The following is a 24,717-nucleotide window of genomic DNA, read 5'->3' as shown; positions in this document are numbered from 1 at the left end:
CATACCAGGGACTGGTATTGCTCAGGGCCCAATTCAGGCCCAGGCACCACCACTTTGAGTAGTAGTTCTCTAGAGAAAGAAGTGACATAAGAACTGCAGAAACAGAAGAATCTGCAGGATCAAAGATCACTCCCCGACAGAATGAAAGTTGTTCAGATAAGAGGCAGAGCTCAGGTGAGGCCTTATATCTTGATCAGGCCTATTGGCTCAGACTCACCAGAGCCTTCTCTTCGAAACTGAGAGTTCATATCTGCCTTCTTCATAAAACTAGAAACAAAATAATATACATTAGCTCTTTTCAAAATTCACAGTAGTTTTATTACCTAGTGTCCAGTGAGAAGCTCAGCTACGATGGCTTCTTTGTTGTTCTTGCCATCTTTCTAGCACCTTGCCTTATATCTAGATAAATGCATAATTCTTCTTGAACTGGAAAACACCATTCTAATCAAGCACCCCATGAGGAAGCTTACAGATTGAACAGCCTAAAACACTGGTAGTTAAAATGCCTGTCACTACCCCCATCCCACCACTTCAATGGGCTGAAATTATTTTGTTGTTATTTGTGTTCTTTCTCAGATTAGTCCTGGGCCAGGGAGAGGCATTGCTTAATTGCTTTTGGTTCCAAATCCTATGCTTGAGCTTCATTCCAAACCATGTGGGGCTCAGGAATTACCTGTAATGGGTCAGCCTGCTGTCACTTTTTGCCTGTTATCACCCTTGGTTATCACCCTTAGAAACAAAGACCATTCTCCAAAAGACTCCAGGACTCCTATGCTGATCAAATGTATGTGTTTAAATATAGGCTTGTTCATACATGAGAATGAGGACTCATGGTGACACTTGACTTTCACAGAAATGGTGAACTTTAGAAAAGCAAGGTTTCATTCCTCTGAGAAAATATTTCAGATGCAATTTTTGCCTGCTTGCTCTCTCTCGCTCTCTCTCTTCTTTCTTTCCTGCAGTCTGTTCATAAATGTACTTTTTCCAGTTATATTCTAAGTATCTTTATCCTCTTGTTTGTCCTCTTCCCCTGTTCCTGTAGGGCACCATGGAGATGTAATTTTCTCACTTCTCTTTTCCTACTGTCATCCTATTCACCCTTTGCTCTGCCTCTTCTCCAGTGCATATGTCAAGTCTTTTTGTCCTACCTTCTTGATTTCATGATACATTTATTTCTATGTTTATTGTATTTGCTTGGATGTTTTCTTACAGAGCTGATGGTAAAACTCTCCTGTCTCAGCAGGAAACTGTTCCTCACAGCAATTACACCCGCTGTCTCCCTTTTCATTTTCCTTTGGCTTTTGATGAAATTGTATTTTCTGAAACCCTATGAATTCTCTTTCAGAGTCTTACCTAACTCAGCGATTCAGCCATCTCCTTTCCCCCCATCCATCTCTTTTTTCCATCAGCTTTTCCATTTTGTAAGACATTTTCCTAATTTTCTCCTGTAATGCTGTCCTCTGATACTTTATATTTGGTTTCCATCACTATACAGATTGCTACTTGCCATTAGATTTTCAAAGGTTGTGCAAAAGTTCTAGCTATACAATTCCCACTGACTTAAATAACCCCCATTGGTTTGAATGGGGTTTGTGCAGCTAAATCCTATACAACTCCTGAATAGCATAGGATAAATGTCATGGATAAGATTCTCCCCTTATGACTTTCTTCTGTGTAATGTCCACAAATCTCTTCTACATCACTACAGAATATAATGGCTCCACTTGATTTTGTCCTTGACTATCTGGAAAAGTTAAAAGAATGTGGATACAACAACTCAACGTGGATAGAATGGTGCACGTGGATACAGAAATCAAGTGGGCAGTCCTGGGTGGTCTTTGATCTATCATCTTTTTCTAGCCTCTGTATCCTGTCTGCAAAATGGGGATAATGATGTTCTGTTATAGTGCTCGAACCTCATAGTGGTCAAAATTGATGCACAGAACTATGGATACACAGAACCAACTCCTGTAGCCAAATAACACTACAAAAGAATAGAAAATAGAATCTCCATAGTAAGCATTCTACATAAATCCTAAGTCTCACCTCTGAAATGTAATTCCCATTTCAATTGTGCATAGTGGAAGAGGGAAAGGGAAGGGAAGAATTGCTAAGTAAGTATAGAAAATGGAATGGAAATTTAAAACAGTACGGAATACAATGCAGAGCTCAAAGTATATAATGCATTTCAAAACTCAAGGACAGAATTTGGAGTGCCTTCTTTCAAGCACCAATCATTGCTCCCAGTAGGTGCTAATTAAATTAAATGTGCTATCTGTAAGCAGATGCAAATTAATAAATTAGCTATATCTCACACTCAAATATTTGATGCTTAAGGTATAAAATATAGACCTGAGCACTCACACTCACAGCTAAATCCAGAATAGATAAATGTAACGTCAGTCCCAGCTAGAACGTACCCATTGAAATAGACAGAACTTGCTAGTCACCATTATGTAATTGCCACTGGTTTCAATGGGTTTACTCAAGTTAGCACTGTTGCATTGATATACATATAAGGTTGGATCTAGACTAAGTTACTGTATACTTTAGCTCTACTGAAATTAATGGGCTTCTTTCCGATTGACTGGAATAGAACTAAGTATGGCTTAGTCTGTATCTAGTTGATTGTTAAAATGCTTACCTTAAAAGCTGATTCCAATCTCTTTGGCTCCTGGAAGGCAAGATTTAGTATTGTTCCCAATCGATTATCAAACACATTAATCTGCTCAATATATCTGGTGTAGTCAGACAGAAATTCCTGCATAGGAAATAGGAGCTTTTAATTTCAGCTTGCCGTTGCAACCATTCAATTAGATAGCACCACTAACTCATTTCTTTCAAACCAAAGTCTAGCCATGTCAAAATGGCCATGCCTCTGTAGCCCATTCCAAGCATCAGTTCCAAAACGTCACACACAGGGTAGCCAAGTGTCCTAACCGCAAAGGAGGATGAGGCACCGCAAAATGTAGGGTATTCAAGGAAAATGTAGGACATGACAAAATAAAAGCTAAAAACACTCATATAAAGATAAGTTCATGCTGCTTAGTCATGAGCAAAATGATGGACATTTTGGAATTCTTTCTTGACAAAAGGCTTAAATGTAGGACATGTCCTGGAAAAGGAGGACTTTTGGTCACCCTGATCAGGCATCTATATGTGCAGATACCCATTTGTTGGTGTGGCCATTTGGTATGAATTGTGGGAAATATGTAGTCTCCAAGGCTGTTTTTGAGGCCCCCATGGGCCCCACCCACCCTTTTTAAATATATATTTTAAAATGTTTTCTTCCCTACCCTGGACAGTTCAAGGCTTGGCAAAGCCTCCTCGCTCCACAGTAAGTAAACCAGATGTGATTTCCAGTTTATTTCCAACCTTTAAATAGTCTTCACTGGGACTTAAACAGCCTCCAGAGGAGGAGGCAAAATACAGTGAAATTGTCCCTACAGCCCCCAGGGCACAGGGACATTTTGAGTAAAAATAAGAAAATGAAAGTAAAAAATGTATTGTAAAGTAGTGGGCTACAGTCCTCTAAGATCCAGCAACCAGTTGAGTAACACCTAGGCTCCATCATGTCATTGTCTAACCCTGAGTTAGTCCCAGATAGAAAATGGTGTGAATTTTTGTTCCTGAGACCCAAGAGGCCACTGGCACTTAAGGTTCTCAGCTCTCATAGCATGAACTCTCACCTGCAGTCCTCAGTTGATGATGAACCTCAAGGCTAGAGCATTGCTTAAAAAATTGTGTGTGTACAATACACACACACAAACACACACACACACACACACACAAGCTTCTGTAGTGTAGTAGTTTGAGTGTTGCACTATGACTCTGGACACCAGGGTTTGAATGCCAGCTTGGTCATGGAAGCCCACTTGAGCATGTCACACTCCTTGAGCCTCAGAGGATGGCAATGGCAAACCCTCTCTGAAAAAACTTGCCAGGAATAGATTCACCTTAGGGATGCCGTAAATTGGAAAGGACTTGAAAGTACACACAGGAACAACAACAACAACACACAAATACACACTAATTAGTATCTGAATGGCATTCTCTGCACAATTGTGATCAATGCCAGAGTAAAAACTGGGTGCATAGGGGTTCCTGCCTGGAAATGCAATAACAGCTCATATCAGGATATGACTGCCTTAAAAATAAAGCTTTTTTTTTTAAAAAAAAATTACCATTGGGGTTGCCAAGGTGATGGCTGCAACAAAGATCTTTGGGCTGCATGTAGACTCAGAGGCACAAATTCCAACCCTTGGAGTAGAGTATGAGCTGCTTGTACAGCCATGTTTAGTGTGTGTGGTCATTCATCCAGCTGTGGATGGGACTGCCAAGATCTGGTTGCATATATTTTTGTTGTGCTATTTCTAAAGCAAGTGCATATATGTTCATGAGATAGGTTAATATATACCTGGTTCTCGTAGTCCAGTGGGTCATATTTACTTTCTTGGAGTACCTTCCAGCTTTCATGAAACTCTTCATTCATACAGTGAATCTCTTCGCTGAGAATTTTCCCTCTCAAGCCTCCAATTTCAATTTTTTCCAACTTGAGGAAGTCAATAGCTGATGTAAATATCTCCTTTGAGTTAAAGACATGTTTAATTAGGGCTCAGTATCTATCCTAATGTCTTTTTAATGATTTTAAAAACATGTCATGCTTATTAACAATTTTCAACAAAAAATAAAGGCGTATTATTAAATATACAAAATGTTATACATTTTGTAGCACTGGGAAGAAATCATAAGATTTGATATTATGGAAATTTTCAGTCCAAAACTTAATGAATAAGACCTATAAATATTACCAGAATCTAATAACTTTATCACACACAACTTTTAAATCATCATAAAAGTTGAATAATAGTGCCTTTGGCGACACCTATTGCAAGACACCATCTCTCTCCCTTCACTGCTTTTTCCTCTGAGCATGGTTAGCCTGCACATTGCCATTGACAGGGAAAACCCACCAATAAGCTCCCAATCACCGTGGTATAATGCTAGTCCTCAAATGTGCTAAATTACTCCTATGGAAGTTCCAGAACTGGGCAGTCTAGTGGTGCCTGTGTCTCCTCCTCTTCCCCTCCCTCTCCTTTTTGCTATTCCAGAACTACCTGGTTTTCTAAAACTTTCTTTTGTGTGAATTGTATTTTGTTAAACCACATTAGTGTAACTCTGGAATTTCATTAAACCCATCCCTCCATACACAAAAAAAGGCACACTGGGGTAGGCCATAGGGGACTGTCATGATAAGCGTTTACACCTCAGAATTTACTACAATAGCATTGCTTATGGAAAGAAAAGGAACAAATGATAGAAAACTCATTGTTTGTAATGTTATTTCCAACCTCCACTGTGGTGAAGCTTTTGTTGGAATCTCTTATTCACTTCTGGTCAATCCAAGAATATGAAATAATGAGGGAAGACTGAAGGAGTTGTTTAGCTAAGATAAGGTCACTCACAATTTATTTTCTGATACATGAAAGGCTGCTGTTAGGAAAATAGGGACTGATTGGTCCCTTTGTTTGCTATGAATGAGAAAGGAAATAATCATATCAAATTGAAGCCTAAAACATGTAAGATGGGCATTAGGAAGAGTTTTCTGATAGTATAAATGGGAGACAACACTCTAATAAAAAAACTCAGATAGTGGATGCTGCCAGGATTGTAGTTAAATGTGGACAATAAACAAGATGGAGTACCAGCATACTGAGGAGTATCCCAAGCAAAGATATGAGCCTTTGCATATTTAATTTTCACATAGAAGAATGAAAAATTTCAGAGGTTTTGTCCCTACTGAGAAAGAGTTTTTGTATATTTTTTCAAATTTTGGGACCTTTCTGAAAAAATTCACAAGATTTTTTGCACCAAAAAAAAAGCAATTTTGAAGGAAGGAATCCCTAAGGGTGCTGCTTTTTCTCTTATTGCAAATGGGCAAAATTATTGACATTTGTTTGTTTGTTTGTTTATTATAATACTTGGTTGTTGTGACACCTTTTCTTGTTGAGGATGATAAAATTTATGAGTGCTCTTTACACCTCTAATCCAAACATTTGTAGAAACACAAAAAACATTTTTAAAGGAGGGAAATAATCTAAGGGGGTACCCCTCTCCAAACCCCAGCTCTGTGAGGACAAATCCTTATCAGTGAGGACAGATCCTTATCATATTCTTGAGAGTTTGTTGTGGGAAGATAGAGGAAATTGGATGAAAGTAATCAAATAGCATTTCCAGGAAGAAAATAAGGCTGGCTGATTTGCTAGCTAGCTGGTTGGCTGGAATTGCCAAGTGCTTCTCACTACAACATTTTGCTGCAGATTTTTACCCGTTGAAACAGAATGTCTATACATTAGTAAACATCCCCCACTAGAAATGTTAAGAGAAAGCATCTGACTAGATGTGCATTTGTTGAATTCACTCTCTGACGACAAAGAGCATATGCATTTGCTGAACTCACTCTCTGAGACAGAAGAGTAAGGGTGGCACCGACTCTGTTGTTGAGTGCCTTCAAGTCATTTCTGACTTATAGCGACCCTCAGGCAAACCAATCATGGGGTTTTCTTGGCACGGTTTGCAATTGCCTTCCTCTATGGTTAGAAGAATGTCACTTGTTCAAGGTCACCCAATGGATTGCCATGGCTGGGGATTCGAGATGCAGTCTCCAGAGTTCAGCACTCAGACAACTACAACACACTGGCTCTCAGCACCAACTATAGCCACCTACATATGAAATGTTAAAATGTGCTTTCAAGTTCAGTTTTAACAGTTCAAATGGATATGTTAGGGTTGCCTGTTCAGGATCATCCCAGGCTGTGAAGTTTCTGGGCCAAAACCTGAGGCCTAGGGTTTGGTCCTGGTGATGTAATTAAGCATTATGCATTATGTGCAAACCACAATTGCTCACAGCTTGTCCTTAAAACACACGTGCACCCGCGCACACACACAACATGTTTTCCTATTTTGAAATTAAGGGAGAGATCTTAGATAAAGGGCTGTTCCCAGATCAAAGTGAAATGGCATTATTGTTTCTTACCTACTTAGGGAAATGGAATAAGAACATTTAATCTAGCCTTGCTTCTAACCAGAAGGTGGGTGCAGAGCAGAACAGAGTGTGAGCCCTGGCACTACAAACACTGGCAGGCAAGGAGGAAGCTGGCTTAGTAAATGCATACATCCACTGGAGAATCTTTGCAGGTTGCAGAGGCAAATCCATTAAACATTGTAAATTGTACAAAGTGGCTGCTTTACTAGCTGAAGTGAGGACTTGCACAGAGACCTTTGTGAGCCCACCAAAACTGGAGGAATTGCACCTCAAAAACTGGAGACTTGGGCCCAGGCCCTAAGATCTGGCAACCCTAATTAAGTATTACAATTAATATACATTACCTGAACATGCAGCAACCTCTGAAGGATCTTATCAAATCTAGTAAACACCAAATCAGAAGGGAAGTCCCAGGGTTTCACACTGCCCTGATTTTTATGATCACAAGCAAGCTTTTCTTGATAAGTAGAGAATGTATTCTTGAACATTCTGAATGTCTGTATTGTCTGTTTAATTTTTTCTATTCCCTCTCCTAGGTCCATCGTGAAGATCTCCGCAGGGATTAGAAATGAGAAGGCCTAGTGTGACAGAAAAGATCCAACAAATTGAAATAATTTATGAAGACGTTTTATCAATATATAAAAAAATCATCAACTGATCTTGAACTCACCCAACCCACTAGGCATTTTAGGCCATTGGTCAAGGTGACCTTAACTCCTTGTGTTTCTCCTCTCAACCACTAGTTGAGAATTACTACTCTGGGGGGGGCTGTATGTCAGAATATTGGATTATGTCATAACATTTCTTTCCCATTGATTTCAAAACAAGTTCTACCCAGTCTTCTGTTGCTTGTAATTTCAGTAGTAGTATTCAGACATAGCCATGTTAGTGTGGAAAATCATACGCAAAGGGATCTTGTAGCACCTTTGGAACTAACTGAAACGAAGAAACTGGTAGCATGAGCTTTCATAGATTAGAATCTAGTTCCTCAGATGCATCTGAGGAAGTAGCTTCAAGTCTATGAAAGCTCATGCTACAGGTTAAGTCCTTCTTATCCAGAATTCCAAAATCTGAAATTAAAATATAATATATTAAAATACAAACCATTTTAATATGTGTATATCTTATTTGTTCTTTTAACTGATGTCCTTTTAACTGGTGTGTTTGTTAATTGTTGTAATTCTCTGCTTCGATCCATGGGGAGAGGTGGGCAAGAAATTATTATTCTTATTATAATTATCAGCAGCAGCATCATTATCATTATTATGTGTAATTTTACATTTTAAACTCATTTAAATTATAGCACCATCATGAGTAAAGGAAGAAAATGAGGATTTACTCCTGAAGCTCAGCTGCCCTGGTGCTACTGCTAAACACATGTGCTTCTGAATTAGCTGTCTTGTAGAGAGTGATACTAGGATTTTTATATATGCAATGTAAAAATAATAAAATAATCTTCTGTAATTTAGCTAGCTGTCTCTGCTTTCTTGTTTGTTTGTTTGTTTGTTTGTTTAGCTAAAGTATTGTTATATCACAGCTCACCAGGGTCCTGGTCCTGTTATACAAAACAGATAAAAACTTTGAAAATGATACAGAGATTTAAAACTTTAAAAACAAACTAAAAATATTCCATAAAATAATTCCAAAAAACAAACAATTAAAACAGACAGAATGGTTTTAAACACCAAAGGGCATACAGAACAAGATAGTTTTAGCTGCCTAATGGATGCTCAAAACAGATAGAAAATCTAACTTCCCTGAGCAGGGAGTTCCACAGATTTATACAACTGAACACAGCTGTGAAACGTTTTTAAAATTACAAAAAAAATTAGGATGTGAATCCAGGCGGTCCGTGCCTGCTTGGGTATTCACATCATGCCTCGTTGCAGTTGCTGCCACTACCCTTCAGTGTTGCATGATATGGATGTTCATTTGTAATGGAACTGGGCTGAAAGTCTCCAGATATCCACCCCAACGTAGACCCAGAACTGCATTCCCCAAGATCACCATAATCTGATTGTTTCTGATCTGTCAGCGTGTTTTTAATCTTAACATAATTTTTATTAAGTCTTTCCAGAGCCTGCTGGAAGGTGGTAGGTTGTAAAACATTTGTCATTTCCACCAGAAATACTTCTGAGGAAAGCTTTATACTATTTTTTTAGTACATAAATTTACTCATGTATCCCGGGGGGGGGGGGGGCAGTATAAACTGAAGAACGTTAATAGTATTGCAGTGATTGGCTACCAAGAATAGTAAATGAATTAAATTATTTCCAAAAAAGAGGAAACATCTGCAATCAGCAACGATTCTAACACTAAATGCCATTTGATGTATTTTTCAACTGTCTGGCACCAACAATACTATGCCAGGAAGCTGAGGGTTAAATGTGGATGGCTGCTCGTTTCTGGTCCTGGCAGCAGGGTTTCCAACCCAGGGTGGCTTCTCCTGCCCTGTGTGCCATGCTTTCTGTGCGCACAGGGACTCAAGACAAGAGCTGTTTCAGACTCACACAGCTAGTGTGACTTTCCTGCTTTTTGCCAGTTTAAGCCTGCCCCCTCCTGTTGTTTATTAGCTGTAAGGCATTTGCAGCATGATAATGGATCATAATTGTGCAGAAGACAAAGCCAGCCAAAAATGAAAAGGAAAAATGAAGAATTTTGGGTAGGATTCAGAGACATAGGTGTATTAGTCTGGATTATCAGTATACAAAAGGATCTTGTAGCACCTTAGATTGTGTGAAAAAACCTGTAGCATGAACTTTCATACACTTGATTTACTGCATTTCAGGAAGAGGACTTAAGTCTATGGTTTGAAATAGATAAGCCAAATAAAGTAGTTTCTGGTCACTTCGGGGACATGACATTTATACAAAGTATGCCCCCAAAGCGGCTGGAAGCCACTCTGAGGCTGGCTAATGCAGACCGAAGTCACCAGAAAAAGGAGAGGCAAAAAGTCAGTCCTGCCAACAGAGTGAATGGGACCATGGTAGCGGCTGGCTTCGGGACCCCGCTGTCTATTGACCACAGTCCTGTAGCTATCAGGATTGGAGCAGCCTCTGGCCACTCCTTTTGCTCCATCTGCTTCACCCCTACAAAAGCTTATGCTACAACTTCTTTCAAACAATTAGTCTTCAAGGTGCTACAAGATCCCTTTGCAAGTTTAGGTAGGTTCATCTTTTCTCTGTGTGCGCTTGCCAACGACAAAGCAAGAAACATATGAGAAAGTTATGCTTCTCACTTGTTTACTAATATGGTATCTGGAACACTGTTGTTATTTTTTAAATAATACTACTCCAAACACCATCATAGTAAACAAGTGAGATGATTGGGACATAATAACCACTGGTTTTTGTTGGGTTTTTGGGCTATGTGGCCATGTTCTAGAAGAGTTTCTTCCCGACGTTTTGCCAGCATCTGTGGCTGGCATCCTCTGAAGATGCTAGCCATAGATGCTGGCGAAATGTTGGGAAGAAACTCTTCTAGAAAATGGCCACATAGCCCCCAAAACCCACAAAAAACTATGGATGCCGGCCATGAAAGCCTTTGACTCCACATAATAACCACCCTTTAATGAAACAATGTAATGTCTGGTAAGGGCGTTATTTTCAAAATATTGTTTTTGAGGATTGTTTAGGAAGATTTGGAACTATTTTTCTATAAGGTTTTTAAACAAGTTAACTATAAATTAATTAAAAAGTAATATATTACTTGTAATACATGTATTTTATTAAAATAACTGTAGTGCTTTAACCTTAAATAAAAGTTCCAAGCTCTAGATGTGTTTGGCTAATTTGACTGCAGGAGGATTCTTGTCATTTACTAAGTGTGCAGTTGTGCGGGAGTGTAGATGCTGGTTATATAAATTACAAAAAACTAGCAAATGGCCTAAGCTTTTATCACAACACAAATATTTCAATATTCAATAACAAAACCAGCCCACAGAACTATAGGCTCACAGTAGATTTCCCAACCTGGCACACATTTCCACAAGTGTTGGAATACAGCTCCCAGCATTCATAGATGGCTGGGCCAACAGATGTGTAATCCAATACTTGTGGAGGAAATGAAATCAGAGAAGTTTAGGATTATTGCACAACAATTTCCTGAGGGGATAGATGCAGATTGCAACCGTAAGAGACAGATCTTAACGCACTGCCCCATGGCCAGACAGTAGGCAGCCTATATCAAATCCAGACTTCCTCTTCTTGAAAAGCTGCAGGAGAAGCCCTGATTTGATACAGGATGCCTACTGCCTGGCCATGGGGCAGTGCAACAAGAATCCGTCTCTTATGGTTACAACCCACGTCTATACCAGCAGGAAATTGGCGTGTGATAATCTCCCTAGTCCAACCTGAATTGTTCTGCCATGTACTTAAAGGAGCTCTGCTTCTTTAATTAGTGCTCTTCTCACATTTGCAGCAAATACATTAAGTGCTTTGCAGGATCAAGGCCAAAAAGTGTATTATTTGATGCAATTAATATCTATGTTCTAATGTATGCCTATGTTCAGGGTACATAGGCAGGATTAACTGTTAGCAAAAAGAGCTTATGTTTACAATATAAGTACGGTCTTACTAGCCCATGTGATTACTGTTTTCATTTCCCCCTACTTCTCAGGTGGCAGAAAATTTCTCAGGTAATATGCCATGAAGAAGAAGAAGAAGAAGAAGAAGAAGAAGAAGAAGAAGAAGAAGAAGAAGAAGAAATCTTATTCCCCAGTTTAGGATTCAATACAACATAACAATTAAAACAAACATAGCTAAAATTCACAGTGCAGAAAGATTAAAAATGTAATTAGACTATTTAAAAAATTAAAACCAGTTGAAAACATAAACCACTAAAAATAAAATAACAAATAGACTAACCAGCACATTATGCAAGGCCCATGCCCCTTAAGCAATCAGTCTTCAAAGACCTGCTGACACAAAAATAGTTTTGCCTGTTTGCAGAAAGACAGCAAGGAGGGTGCTCTAGGAATGGAGTGCCAGGACCTGGGAGCAGTCACTGAGAAGGCTCTCTCCCATGTTCCCACCAGATGCATACCCACCAACATCTTACAGATGTAAACTAGGATACATGTGACCAAACAACCCCAGAGTGTGGTCAAGATGGCAAAAGTTATTAATGAGGAAGAACAGACAAGACAGAAGAGGCTGCAGCAGATCAGGAGTCTGAAACATTTTTATAATTGTGTGTTGGTGCAGTAAAGGAAAAGTTGCATGGACTACACACTCCAGTAAAAGAGTGGTTCCTGCCCTTTCTTGGATCATGGACTCCTTTAAAAATCTGATGGAAGCTTCAAATAAGAATTGCATTTGAACACCTTTTTCACCTAGTTCTTGGACCCACCTAGTGGTCCATGGGGTATAAGTTAGCCATTAGAAAATGGCTTCAATCTAGCTCTACTAGAGACCTACAAGAACAAATAGGCAAAGGGGAACACAGACTGATTCACATCAAAAGTCACCTCCAACCAGTTCTGTGGGGCCACAATCCACACATGCTGAATCTTTTAGGAGCTTTTGATACTCTTCTGGAACACACCTCACTGGGATGAGAGTTGGTGGCACTGTTTCATAGTGGCCCTTCTTGGGAGGATAAACTCAGAGGGTAGGGCTGGAAGATTCCAGTTTGATGCCTTGGTCTTTGTCCTATAATGTCCTACAGGGTTGAGTTGTGTCCCTCATACTACATTAACATCTGCATGAAGATGCTGGAAGTCTGGAATTTAAGGGTTCAAGTGCCACTAGTATGCTGATGACACTCAATCCTATATCCCAACTTTCTATCTAATTACAAGGAAACCATTTTTGTTCTAAATCAGTGTCAGCAATGGACCAGGGAAAGGTGAAAAAAATGAAACTTAATCTATATCATATGTATCCTAGTTTACATATTCAGAAACATAGCTGTGTTAGTCTGGAATATCAGTATGCAAAGGGATCCTGTAGCACCTTTGAGACTAACTATGAGAAAGGCATTCTACGTAAGTAAGAGGAAGTAGACCAACTCTATGAAAGCTTGTGCTACAACTTTTTTCACACAGTTTCAAAGGTGTTACAAGATCCTTTTGCATATTAATCTATACGAGACAGAGGTGCTCCTGGTCTGTTGAAAGGCAGATCAGGGAACAGGACTGGGAGCCTGTGCTGAATGGAATTATAGGCGGGTTATAAACCGCTGCTTTGAGGCGGTCTGCCGCCGCTGCCGTTTGCTCCGTGCGGGAGCCGCAGCAGCCACACCGCGCGGCTCCTACACGGACCGAAAAAGAAGCTCCAAAATGGAGCTTCTTTAAGCGGCGCCTCTATGACGTCACGAGGCGCCAGGAGCGGACTCGCAACGTCATAGACGCTGCGACACGTGCGGATGCACAGCGTCCGATACGTAAACATGGCGGCCCCCATGTGGAAGGGGCGCCGCCATGTTGTACGTATGGAATACGTACTAGGGTTAGGGGGGTGCGGATTTTTTGGCGGTTTGTAACCCGCCTCACTTTCACTGTAGGTTTGTAGTTTGGGGATACTCAGCCATGAGCTTAGATACCCAGATTTCAGTGGTGGACATATCTGGCCACCATAACACATGACTCAATTACATTTCATTTGGATTACTATAACATGCTTTACATGACACTGCCTTTGGAGAGTGTTTGGAAACTTCAGCAGGTCCAAGAAGCTGTGACATGACTACTGACCAGACCTGATTACAGGGACAACAGAAACTTCTTCTTACAAGAACTGCACTAGCCACTTGTCCATATACAGGCACAATTCGAAGTGCTGGCTATGACCAAAACGCCATGAAAATCAGAGGAGGGGGTCTTCTAAGTGACTGATCTCAGTCTACTGACTCAACTCCCTTCTACAAGTGACTAGGCTGCCTTCCTCTTTGGACTTCTTCTGTTGATGGATGAAGACCATTGTAAATAGGCAGCTTTTGTCACACTAACTGGCTGCTTAATCTGGGTCTTTTTGTCATGTTTTTATTTTTTTAAAAAACAGTGCTTAGTTTTAATCTGATAGATTTTAATCATTTAAAAAAAATCTAATTTAACTGGAGTTTTGTTTTTTGGTTTTAACTTGTGTTGTAAGCTGTCCTGGCTCCACTAATGGGAGAGAAGTGGGATATAAATTTTAAGTTACAGATTGAGTGAGTGACTGAATGAATGGGTGAGGCTCCCTGAGGTTCCATGTTTTTTATTAAATAAATCATTAGCCACACTTGAAAATCTGCATCATAAATCTATAGAGTTAACATTTTTATCCCTTTTTATGATCCAGAACTTTAAAGAAAATTCAAATCAAATTACTGGATTCCCATCTGTATTTTCTATAAGAATAAGCAGATACTGCAATTATTGCATTCCAATGCTAAATACAGAACAGTAATAAGTAACATATTGGCAGACAATAATTTTTTTTAAAGCAACAATTAATCTTGGCCTTTCTGCAAGGCAAATCAAGATTCAGTCCAGCAAAGAGGGCATCATTAAATAGTTTGTGCACACTAACTGGGATCCATAAACTGCAACTTAATATGGCAGATGTCGGTATTTAAATCCTTTATCAAAGAAACATATAACTTGCTAACTGAAACGCGCAAAGTACATTTTCCTTACCCTGTCAATTAGAAGATTGCAAAACTCCTGTAGCAGGACAACAATTCTGTTGGGGAAGCAGTAGTGTTTGGAATGGGTCCAGATCAGACAGATGGTATGGAAAAGGGGTGCAATGAGACGTTTAGTATTAGAGAAGCTGGATTCTTCCAAGTAGGCAATGTAGTGTTTCAAAGGGCTTAGATACAAGCAAATATCTTGAGCTTCAGAAACCGCTGGAAACAATAGAAAATAAACAAAATCAACGTACAGAGGTGAGCTTTATTTAGAATTGATTCACACGCTTTTAATGCAAGGGCAGCATACAGTCCCCAGTCTTCACTGGGTCAATGTAAAAGTCTTGCTCTGTGAAGTCCAATTGTCCCTGTAATGCACTGAACAAGATGAATCTTTGGCATGGGTCATCAAATCAAGCATGTTGTAGAATATAGGCACACACACATCTGCCTTTGCTATGTAGTTAATATATTCAAGTATTACAGAGACAGATCACAAATTATTGCACTGAATAATTTAAAAAATGAACAAATGAATTGGGAGCTCTCCATACATGTACCCAGTGTCATACCTGCTTCAACTTTTATGATAAGTAGATTGAAAGCGGGGTAATAGCTACTTCTTGTCCTATGTAGGATCTCCAATATTTTGTGAACCTTTGGGCTTTGCAGCTATGAAAAGAAGATATATAACATTTAGCACAAGTACCTGTTTTCTATTTTGGTAAGCAAGAATTAACTGCATCAGGGTCAATAAACCAAGCTAAGCAAAGATTTCCTGGCCATCCTGCACTTAGCTATTTGAGTCCATAGAGCAAGAGCTATGGGTAGAAGCCAAAGGGCGGGCGGGCGGGCTGGCTGGCTGGCTGGCTGGCTGGCTGGCTGGCTGGCTGGCTGGCTGGCTGGCTGGCTGGCTGGCTGGCTGGCTGCCCAGTTGGAAAACACTCATCCCACCTGCTTCTTTGCATGGGGTTCCCTATCCAAGGGTGAATGGGTGGCTGGAGCTGGACAGGGTGAACTCCAAGTGTAATTTTCTCTTTCTTTATGTAGGAGCAGATGGGGAGGTGAGCTGCCTTGAACATCATGCAGGGAGAAAGGCAGGATATGAAATCAATCAATCAATAAAATAAGCAAGATTAGATCTTGATCCTTGCCCTTCCTGGCTTTTGAAATCAGCTAGAGGGGAACTGGTCAAGTGGGTAAAGGGAGTGGTGAATGCTTCACTGCACCAAGGCAAATTTCCATCCTGCCTAAAGGAAGCTGTGTTAAAGCTGTTACTGAAAAAGACCTCCCTGGATCCCACCATCCTTGATAACTATTGGCCAGTCTCTAATATTCCATTCTTGAGCAAGGTTCTAGAGTAAGTGGTGGCCTCCCAGCTCCATGGATTTCTGGATTAAATGGACTATCTAGATCCATTTCAATCTGGCTTCAGGCCTGGCTATGGCACAGAGAAAGCTTTGGTTGCCTTGGTGGATGACCTCAGTGGCTTTCAATACCATCAACCATGATATCCTTCTGAGCTGCCTTTCTGGGATGGGGGCACTGCTATGCAGTGGCTCCAGTCTGTTTTGGAGGGGCAGACCCAGAAGGTGGTATTGGAGGACTCCTGTTCAACTCCTTGGTCGTTGGCCTGTGGGGTCCCTCATGGTTCTGCTTTGTCCCCCATGTTATTTAACATCTACATGAAACCTCTGGGAGAGGTTATCTGGAGTTTTGGGGTGCGGTGTCATCAGTATGCAGATGATACCCAACTTTATCTCTCCTTTTCATCTGACTGCAAGGAAGCTGCTTGTGCTGAACCAGTGTCTGCTGTCAGTAATGGACTGGATGAGGGCAAACAAACTGAAGCTTAATCCAGACAAGACAGAGGTGCTTCTGGTCATTCGTGAGGTAGATCAGGGAACTGGGGCTGTGCCTGAGCTGGGTGGGGTTACACTCCCCCTGAAATCTCAGGTTCGCAGTTTGGGGGTGTTCCTGGACTCAACTCTGAGCCTGGATGCCCAGTTTTCAGCACTGGCCAGGAGTGCATTTGCACAATTAAAACTAGTGCACCAGCAGCACCCAATCCTTGAGAAGTCAGATCTGGCTACAGTGACACATGCTTTGGTTACATCCCATTTGGACTACTGTAACACACTCTATGTAGGGCTGTCTTTGAAAACTGTTTGGAAACTTCAGCAGGTTCAAAATGCTGCGGCTAGAAGCCTGACTGGAGCCAGTTATAGGGAACGTATAACTGCTGTACTGAAACAGCTTCACTGGCTACCGGTTCATTTACAAGCACAATTCAAAGTGCTATAAAGCTCTAAACGGCTTAGGTCAAGATTATTTGAGAGACGGTATGTCCCCATACGAACCACGTAGAGCCTTAAGATCCTCAGGAGAAGGCTTTCTCTTGGTCCCACCAAAAGACCTTCATTGGCTGCCTATTCGCTTCCGGGCACAATACAAGGTGTTGGTTATTACCTATAAAGCCCTAAATGGCTTGAGCCCAGGGTACTTAAAGGACCGCCTCTCTCCACACAATCCGCCCCGCACACTCAGATCATCTGGGCAGCAATTGTTAAGAGTTCCAGAAGCCAGGCTGATTACCACCACTAGGAGGGCCTTTACCACCTCGGCCCCCAACCTCTGGAACTCGCTGCCCGTCAAGCTCCGCTCGGCCACCTCCCTTATCCAATTCAAGAAGGGGTTGAAGACATATCTTTTTGAGCAGGCCTACCCCTGACTCCTATCTTCTGAATACTCCCCCCCCTTTTTTTTTTTTGTCAGCACTGTTGAGCTGACATGTGTTTTGGCTGTGTTTTATTTGTGAATTGTGTAACTCTTTTTAATCTTTGTTGTAATTTTAAACTGTTCTTTAATGCTGTTAACCGCTTTGATCCCAGGAAAAGCGGTATACAAATAAACATTTTATTTATTTATTATTATTATCATCCCAGGCTCATTTGGTGAGGACACGAGAGACAGCTGTCTCAGTGGCTGCTCCCACCCTCTGGAACTCCTTTCCACAGGAGACTATGCTGGCCCCCTCACTGCTGACCTTTCGTTGGCAGGCAAAGACATATTTGTTCAAACAAGCTTTTTAAAATCATGCAGTCCTGGTTTTATTGGGGGATAGGGGTTGGTTTAGATCATTTTAACCTTGTATGTTTTAAATTTTGTGTGATGTATTTTTAATTGTTTTTTAAAGTGTTGTTTTAGTGTGTGTGTGTGTGTGTGTGTTGTTAGCTGCCTTGGGTCCCAACTTGGGAGAAAGACAAGATAAAAATAATCAATCAAATAAATAAATAAATAGATCCTATTGACTTGATGCTCTTCTTTGGCCAGTTATCACTAGATAATCAAGACCAGTTTTGTAAATCAATTTTACATTCCTCAGTTTATTTTCTATAATATAAAAAATGGTCTGAATCCTAGTGTTAATCTCAACTAGAGTAGACACAATGAATTAATGAGATTTATCTATGTGTAGACGCATCATCAAATCATTGACTCATTATTTTCATTGGGACTAATAAATTGGATTCAGCCAATATATTAGGTAGTTATTTTACCCATCCCCACCTCAGTAATCTAAAATGCCTCATTATTCACTTTTCTAACAGTATCATTTGATAGTACATTTGAGGGATCATCAGACTGGGATAATAGTTGTCCATAGTTCAGTGGGACAGAGGCGTAAATGAGACTCTGAAGCATCACTGATATCCAGGTTACACAATACTGGGCTGATTCCAAATTAGGCCACAGCGAGGAAATAATTAGTTACAGCAAGTAATACAACTACAGTCATCCCTCAGTACCCACAGACTTACCATCTACAGATTCAAGCATCCAGGGACAGCAAACCAGTGTTGTCCCCATGGCGGTGCGTGTACATTGCCATACCACTATTAGGGACAGCCCCCATTGTCCTGTGGTGGCACGTGCACACAGCCGCTTTCATGTGCCGTTATTGGGGACAACAGAACTTGAGCATCTGCAGATTTTGGTATCCATGGGGGGATCTGGAAGATCTTAAATGAATAGGATTACTGTACATGGCTTTTAAACCACAATTTTCTTGGCAAGATTTCTTTGGAGGTGGGATTGTCTTTCCCTTGGTCTGTGGCTGAGAGAGAGGGACTTGCCCAAGGTCACCCAATGGGTTTCCATGGCCAAGCAGAGATTTGAACCCTGGTCGTTAGTCCAACACTCAAGCTACACTATGCCCTAGCTGTCTTACCTGCTCATAAATTCCTTGCAGGTTTTCCATTTGCCTTTGCCAAAACTGAATTTCTACAGAAGGTCCAGGGTTTCCACCATGCAATATCAGCTGAGCAGAATCCAGTCTTAACACCTCAGATATAAGATGAGTCCACTGGATTATCATAGTTTCAATTACATACAGAGAAGTGGCTTCCATATAAGATGTCCTGTTGTCAAAAAAAAAAAAGAAAAGAGGAAGATGGAAGCTAAATAGGGGGAAAGGCAATACTCCTGGAAGCATGTAACTATTTGACCTGTGGCTTCAATTATTTATACTCAGTGAGAGTTCAGATTTCATTCCTCCTGTTACATAGGCATGAAAGACTATTATAGAACAAGTGTACACAATGCCAGATTATAAATTAGACACTACCTATCTATCTTTTTATCCATCCATCCATCCATCCAATTTTTATTTTGAGAATATTCAATTACAGTTCAAATGGTCGAAGTAATGTGAGCTCTGGATCCTGAGATGATTAAACCATTTTGCTTTTCATCGTATTTGTATAAAGCACTATATGTGTCATATGTATTTTATTTTTCTTAACAGAATGAATGTGCAATAGGTGTTAGTAATATACATAATGAATATCTCATTGTCTTATGTAAGGCCTTCCCTATAGATGTACTTGAATATAGGTTAATGGCCATTTCTGTCTTTTTTAAAATCTCAAAACCAAGCACAGATAGAATTTGATACATATGAACTGTATCCTCAAACCCAAAGTTTATTTGTAATTGAATTTTTAAAGCATTATTACAAAGAAAGAAAGAAAGAAAGAAAGAAAGAAAGAAAGGGGGTAAATACATAGGATACAAGCATGGGCTAGGCACATACATAATGAAATTACAGTTTTTCCCTACTTTAACCCATGTGACCAAGTGTCTTCCCAATCTCCAAGTATTTTTGATGCAATTATATTCGTAAAAATCCTATTTTAACTTACAATAAATTGTTTACATCATACTGGGATGTTGCAGTTGACAATAAAAATCAGGGGAGAAGCAAACTGCAAACTAACTTCATTTTCTAAATTGTGTGTTCCAATTCATCCTTCTTTTGACTTCAGAGCTTCTTCCTAAGAAGAGCATATATTATGATCTGCTTTCTCATGTAGCATATATTATGATCTACCTTTGCATGTACCTCAGTAGCATGTGAGGAAGTGGGACCTTCTTTATTGGTGTAATAGCCTTGGAGTTGAGAGGCCCTTTGAATTTTCGGTTCTTAATTATTGAAAAGAGAGTCATTCAACTGGCAAATCTAAAAAGCAGTTTATATGTGTGCCTATGAGTGGGCATGAGCCTTTTGTCTTTAAAGATTTAATCTCGTGTGCAAATTTAGGAAAGTTGGCAGGTTTTATGGGAAAAACTGAAAGCATGTGTGCAGTGGTGGGACTACACCAGTTAAGCTAAGCCTCCAACAAAAATACACATAGGGTGCATCCCCGCTGTAGAAATAATGCAGTTTGACACCACTTTAAGTGCTGTAGCTCCATCCTATGGAATCCTAGGATGTGTAGCTATACAAAGTCTTTAGCCTTCTCTGTCAAAGAGTGCTGGTGCCTCAGAAAACTACAAATCCCAAGATTCCGTAGGTTGGAGTCATGGTTGTTAAAGTGTTGTCAAACTGCATTATTTCTACAGTGGAGGTGCAACTATAAGGTAGATGGTGACAGCAATTCTGTGAAGATCCTCCTCATGAAAAGGAGGACTCCACACATATGTATCTATAAGTTCTCTTCACAGTGCTGTCAAAGGTCATTGTGTGGATTGTTGCTGGGAGGTGGGGTCTGGCTGGCCCCCTGACCCTGCAACACCTCCATGTTGCCACCTCAGAGAGTTCCTTCAAGCTCCCCTAATGTGCATACTTACATTGCCTCTTCATCATCAAGGTGCTCCATCAGTGTAGGCAATGGAAGGTAAGTTCTTCTTGCTACATGTCCCTGCAGAACATACGCTGTACTTCTTAGCATCTCCACGTGCTTCCTTACATCCTCTAGCACGAATCTGGGCCAGCCTCTATAACTATTTGGGTTGGAAAGAATGACCAACAGAACCTGCCAGGAATTATACAAGTAGGTATTAAGTTAATTTGAATTTAATCAAATTAAAGTCTGGCTGGAAAAACAAAATGTGTTTAGATCCCAACGTACCAAAGTCCTATCAAATAGGTGTTGGATGTAACATAAGGGGAAGATAATTGCAAACATCATTTTCCTCTTATATAGCTTTCTTTTTTCTCCATTTGAGCACCACATTTGCTGAGCCACTTAATCAAACAGCTCCCCTTTTAACGATTCAGCAAAAATATTTGTCCACTGATCATTCATATTTGCACAAAAAGCACATTTTGGCAAAATAGCTGGAAAGATGAGAAGGCCATCTCAGCATTCTTTATAATGAACTGTTCTTATTTCACCAAAGACACCACGAAAGAATTTAAGAAGTTTCAACCACTGTAAATCGTATCACCATCAATGGGCCCAAGTTTGCACCATCACCACCCTTCCAATTAAACACATATATACGGGGGGGGGGGGGGGGAGAGAACAGGGAGACACAAATTCCATGCAGACAACTTTGAACGAAATCAATGATATGTGGCCACATGCATGACATTACCTGGCTTATGAGGACAGGAACTTGATCAAGAAGGTGATATGAAACCTCTCCTAATTCAATCTCCTGCTTATAGCCAGATTGAGATACTTTTGTAATAGGCATTTTCCATAAGACATACAAAAGTTTTGTTTTCCAAGAAATAGGCGCCTGAGTGAGAAATAACATATAAAATTGCCATCACTAGTGGCTATTCAACTTCTTGAATAAACACATTTTCGCCAGTATGATTGCCCAGACTTGTGCAGAAAAGCACAACACCAAAAATTTACTGAGGAAGGACTACAACACCCAGAATCCCCCAGCTGGAATGGCCAGTGATTCTGCTGGCTACAGTAAAAAAGTAACTTTCCCACACTCTTCAACCATTGATATCACTGCAACCATTACAGTGCATAGCAGGCCCCTTTTGGTATTAATAAAAACCCAACCTATCTGCATTTGTGTTGGGAGTTGCTTTTGGGCTGCAATAATATTAGAATAGATTTGCTCTTTGTATAACAGTTTACATAGGGAAAAAAAATTGAATAACTTTTCCCCTCAGTGTTCCGGTATTGTTGTTGTTCACTTTATTTATATTCTGTCCTCTCCCTCAGAATTGAGACTCAATATGAATGATAAATTAAACAGATTAAATATACATAAAAATTTACAAAAGATTATCATTAAAATTAAGCTACCAATAATATTAGAAACCGTTTGAAACTTACATTTAAAAAAAAACAGTTAAAAACAGTGCAGAAACCTGTTAAAAACAGTGACTATTGCTGTACTGAGTTAGTGCGCTGACTTGTAGATTTTATAAACCTACACATCAGTCTCATCAGCTGTTTTTTTAAGTTACTCTCCTTGTCAGCACATTTTCCTTATTCTATCTCCTGTACATTTGACTACTATAATCTTTCGCACCAGTAGACAGGGTCATCACTAGGGGGTTCAGACCTCGGTGGCACAACTGTTCCCCAAACATCTGCCTTTGGGCAGAAATGGGCTGTGGCATTCACCTGTTTCCCTTTAAAATGCTGTAGAGATGGTGTGAGTGGAGTGAAGCTCAGTGGGAGGAGAGAGGAGAGGACTCACATTTTTTAAAATAAAAAATAAAATAAAAACTTTATTTCTAGCCCACCTTTCCAAGGATCAAGGCGGGTTCCAATAAATAAATTATGCAGTCACATAACACATAATAAAAGCAGCAATCAGAATACAATTATACAGTTAAAAATACACATAGCAATTTCCAACTAGCACCAGTAAAGCAGCAGAAGGGGAGAGCAGGAGCTACAAATTTAAAACTAAATTTAGTTAAAATATTTTAAGATATTTTCAAACTGTAAAGAAAATATTATTTTAAAGTTTTCTTTAAAAGCATCAAATCTTTTCAAATGTTCACTTTAACCCACATTAAAATAAAAATATGTAAATACTTTTAGGCTGTGCATATGATATTGTACTTTAAAGATAGAATTTTAATTTTGCTAGTTATTTATGCCACAATTATGGCCATTACACTAACTGATATATGGGAATTATCAAAAAAATTACTTAGGTTTCTGTATGGTGTGGCACTGGAGGAAATCAATGGAGGGGGGGGGGTGTGACACCATGAGTTACCAGATCAGGTGGCCCCACTAGGTCAAGTGATTACATGTATTTCTTCACAGACATTCACACATTTGCATTATTTTCAAACAGCAAAGGGAATTATTTTTCTTTTATACAAAAATGTTATGAATTTATCAAATAATGCTGTTTAGGCTGTAAAACCCATTCTTTAAACCCTTAACGATATGACATTCCCTTTTCTAAGAAAGATTATAATTTGTACATCAGAACCACAAGCAACTTCTGAAATGAATCGTCTCTATAACTCTTTCCCCCTTTGGTTGCCAACATTTCAGCATTCAAGATATTCACCTTCCTCTTGATGAAGAAGAAGATGGTGATGATTTTATTCACTCCCTGAAACCATTCCTGTCTCATCCCACCATCATCACCACCACCCTACTTCACTCATCTGAAAACAACAAGAACCATCACCTTTAATCATGCATGGGTACTATGACTATTCTGGACCATTAACCACTTCTTAGCTCTGAATGCTAGCCATGGTTCTCCCACTTCTGAATGTGTCAACACACTTTCTCTATTTCTGTTCCTACCTGGCCACTGCTCACGCACAGGTTCCCTCCTGGGCCAGTGCAAAAGGCAAGCCACTGGGATTGGCCTTTATCCAAGAAATCCAGTAAAAGCTTTTGGTTCTCTTCTGTCAAAATGAATCGATTCCATTTCTCGGCCTTAAGCCTGAAGGACTTGAAAGCTTGTTCCTTGATGTGATCAATGGCCAAAACAGAACTCAAGTTGAGAGGAGCTGTGGTGGCTGGATTCAGGGCTGTACTAGGGAAGGAAACAGCACTGCTGCATGTTGCTGATCCCAACATGCTGGACTTTTTAAACTGCTGACTCTGGCTGAGAGAAGAAGAAAACACTGGGCCTGTTGAAGTACAGCAAATGGAGCTCTGCTAATACCTCTTCAATTCATGCAGGAGATTCCAGAAGTGGACTCCCTAGCAGCTCCCATTTCTCATTCTGTACCGGGCTTTTCCCAGAGACTGGTAAGAGCAAACTGGGCTAGCAGGAGCTGGGGCTTGGAAGCCGTTCTTTGTGTTCCTTAAAAGGCAAGCGTGCCCTCCCTTGCTCACCTATTTAATGTCACCTATTTAAAATATTGGGAGGGGATGGAAGCAGTAAGTGGATTTTCCTTAATGATTGAGAGAGCGACAGCCCAGCAGCGCAAGACCTCACTTGTACTGCAACCTGAGTGAGGCCTCTCCAATTGCACTCTTTCTCTTATAATGTGATGTGAGTTGTGCCATTGTTTACAGGAAAACAATGGAGAAGCCTTCGGAATGCAGGCGGGTAATTGTTGCAGGATCTCCTGCAAATACAAAGCCAGGAGGAGGGGGGGAGGTTCAAGTCAGTATTTGAACCCATCGCTCAGAGGTCTTGAGAACAAGTTGGAAAACATGCCTGTGATTAGGGGGAAAGTCAGGCTCACCAGTCTGAAAGGGATATGAAGGTTTGGAGGCCAAGAGGGCTTTCACTAATGAAGGATCCATGTTGCTCAAGCCAAAATGTGAGCTCTTAACCTTGGCTATTAAACCTTGAGGTGAAACTGCAGGAAA

The 24,717-nt window shown here is 40.2% G+C and overlaps 1 protein-coding gene across 1 annotated transcript; it reads right to left on the bottom strand.

Moving 5' to 3' along the window:
- Positions 1-1,702: 1,702 nt before the first annotated feature.
- On the bottom strand, positions 1,703-23,973 carry LOC149313744 (dynein beta chain, ciliary-like). The gene is made up of 10 exons (XM_089523026.1): positions 23,695-23,973; positions 21,539-21,685; positions 20,789-20,973; positions 18,888-19,077; positions 15,229-15,328; positions 14,664-14,875; positions 7,390-7,623; positions 4,418-4,585; positions 2,645-2,761; positions 1,703-1,744 (listed from the first exon to the last, which is right to left on the bottom strand). Exons 1-10 carry the CDS (start codon positions 23,971-23,973, stop codon positions 1,703-1,705), a joined length of 1,674 nt encoding a protein of 557 aa, XP_089379152.1.
- Positions 23,974-24,717: the final 744 nt, after the last annotated feature.

This window comes from Sceloporus occidentalis, unplaced genomic scaffold (assembly GCF_023333645.1).
Source record: "Sceloporus occidentalis isolate IW3139 unplaced genomic scaffold, rSceOcc1.0.p SCAF_4, whole genome shotgun sequence".
NCBI classification, from domain to species: Eukaryota; Metazoa; Chordata; class Lepidosauria; order Squamata; family Phrynosomatidae; genus Sceloporus; species Sceloporus occidentalis.
The sequence above is the reverse complement of the archived record's forward strand: the minus strand, read 5'-3'. Positions and strand labels throughout refer to the sequence as shown.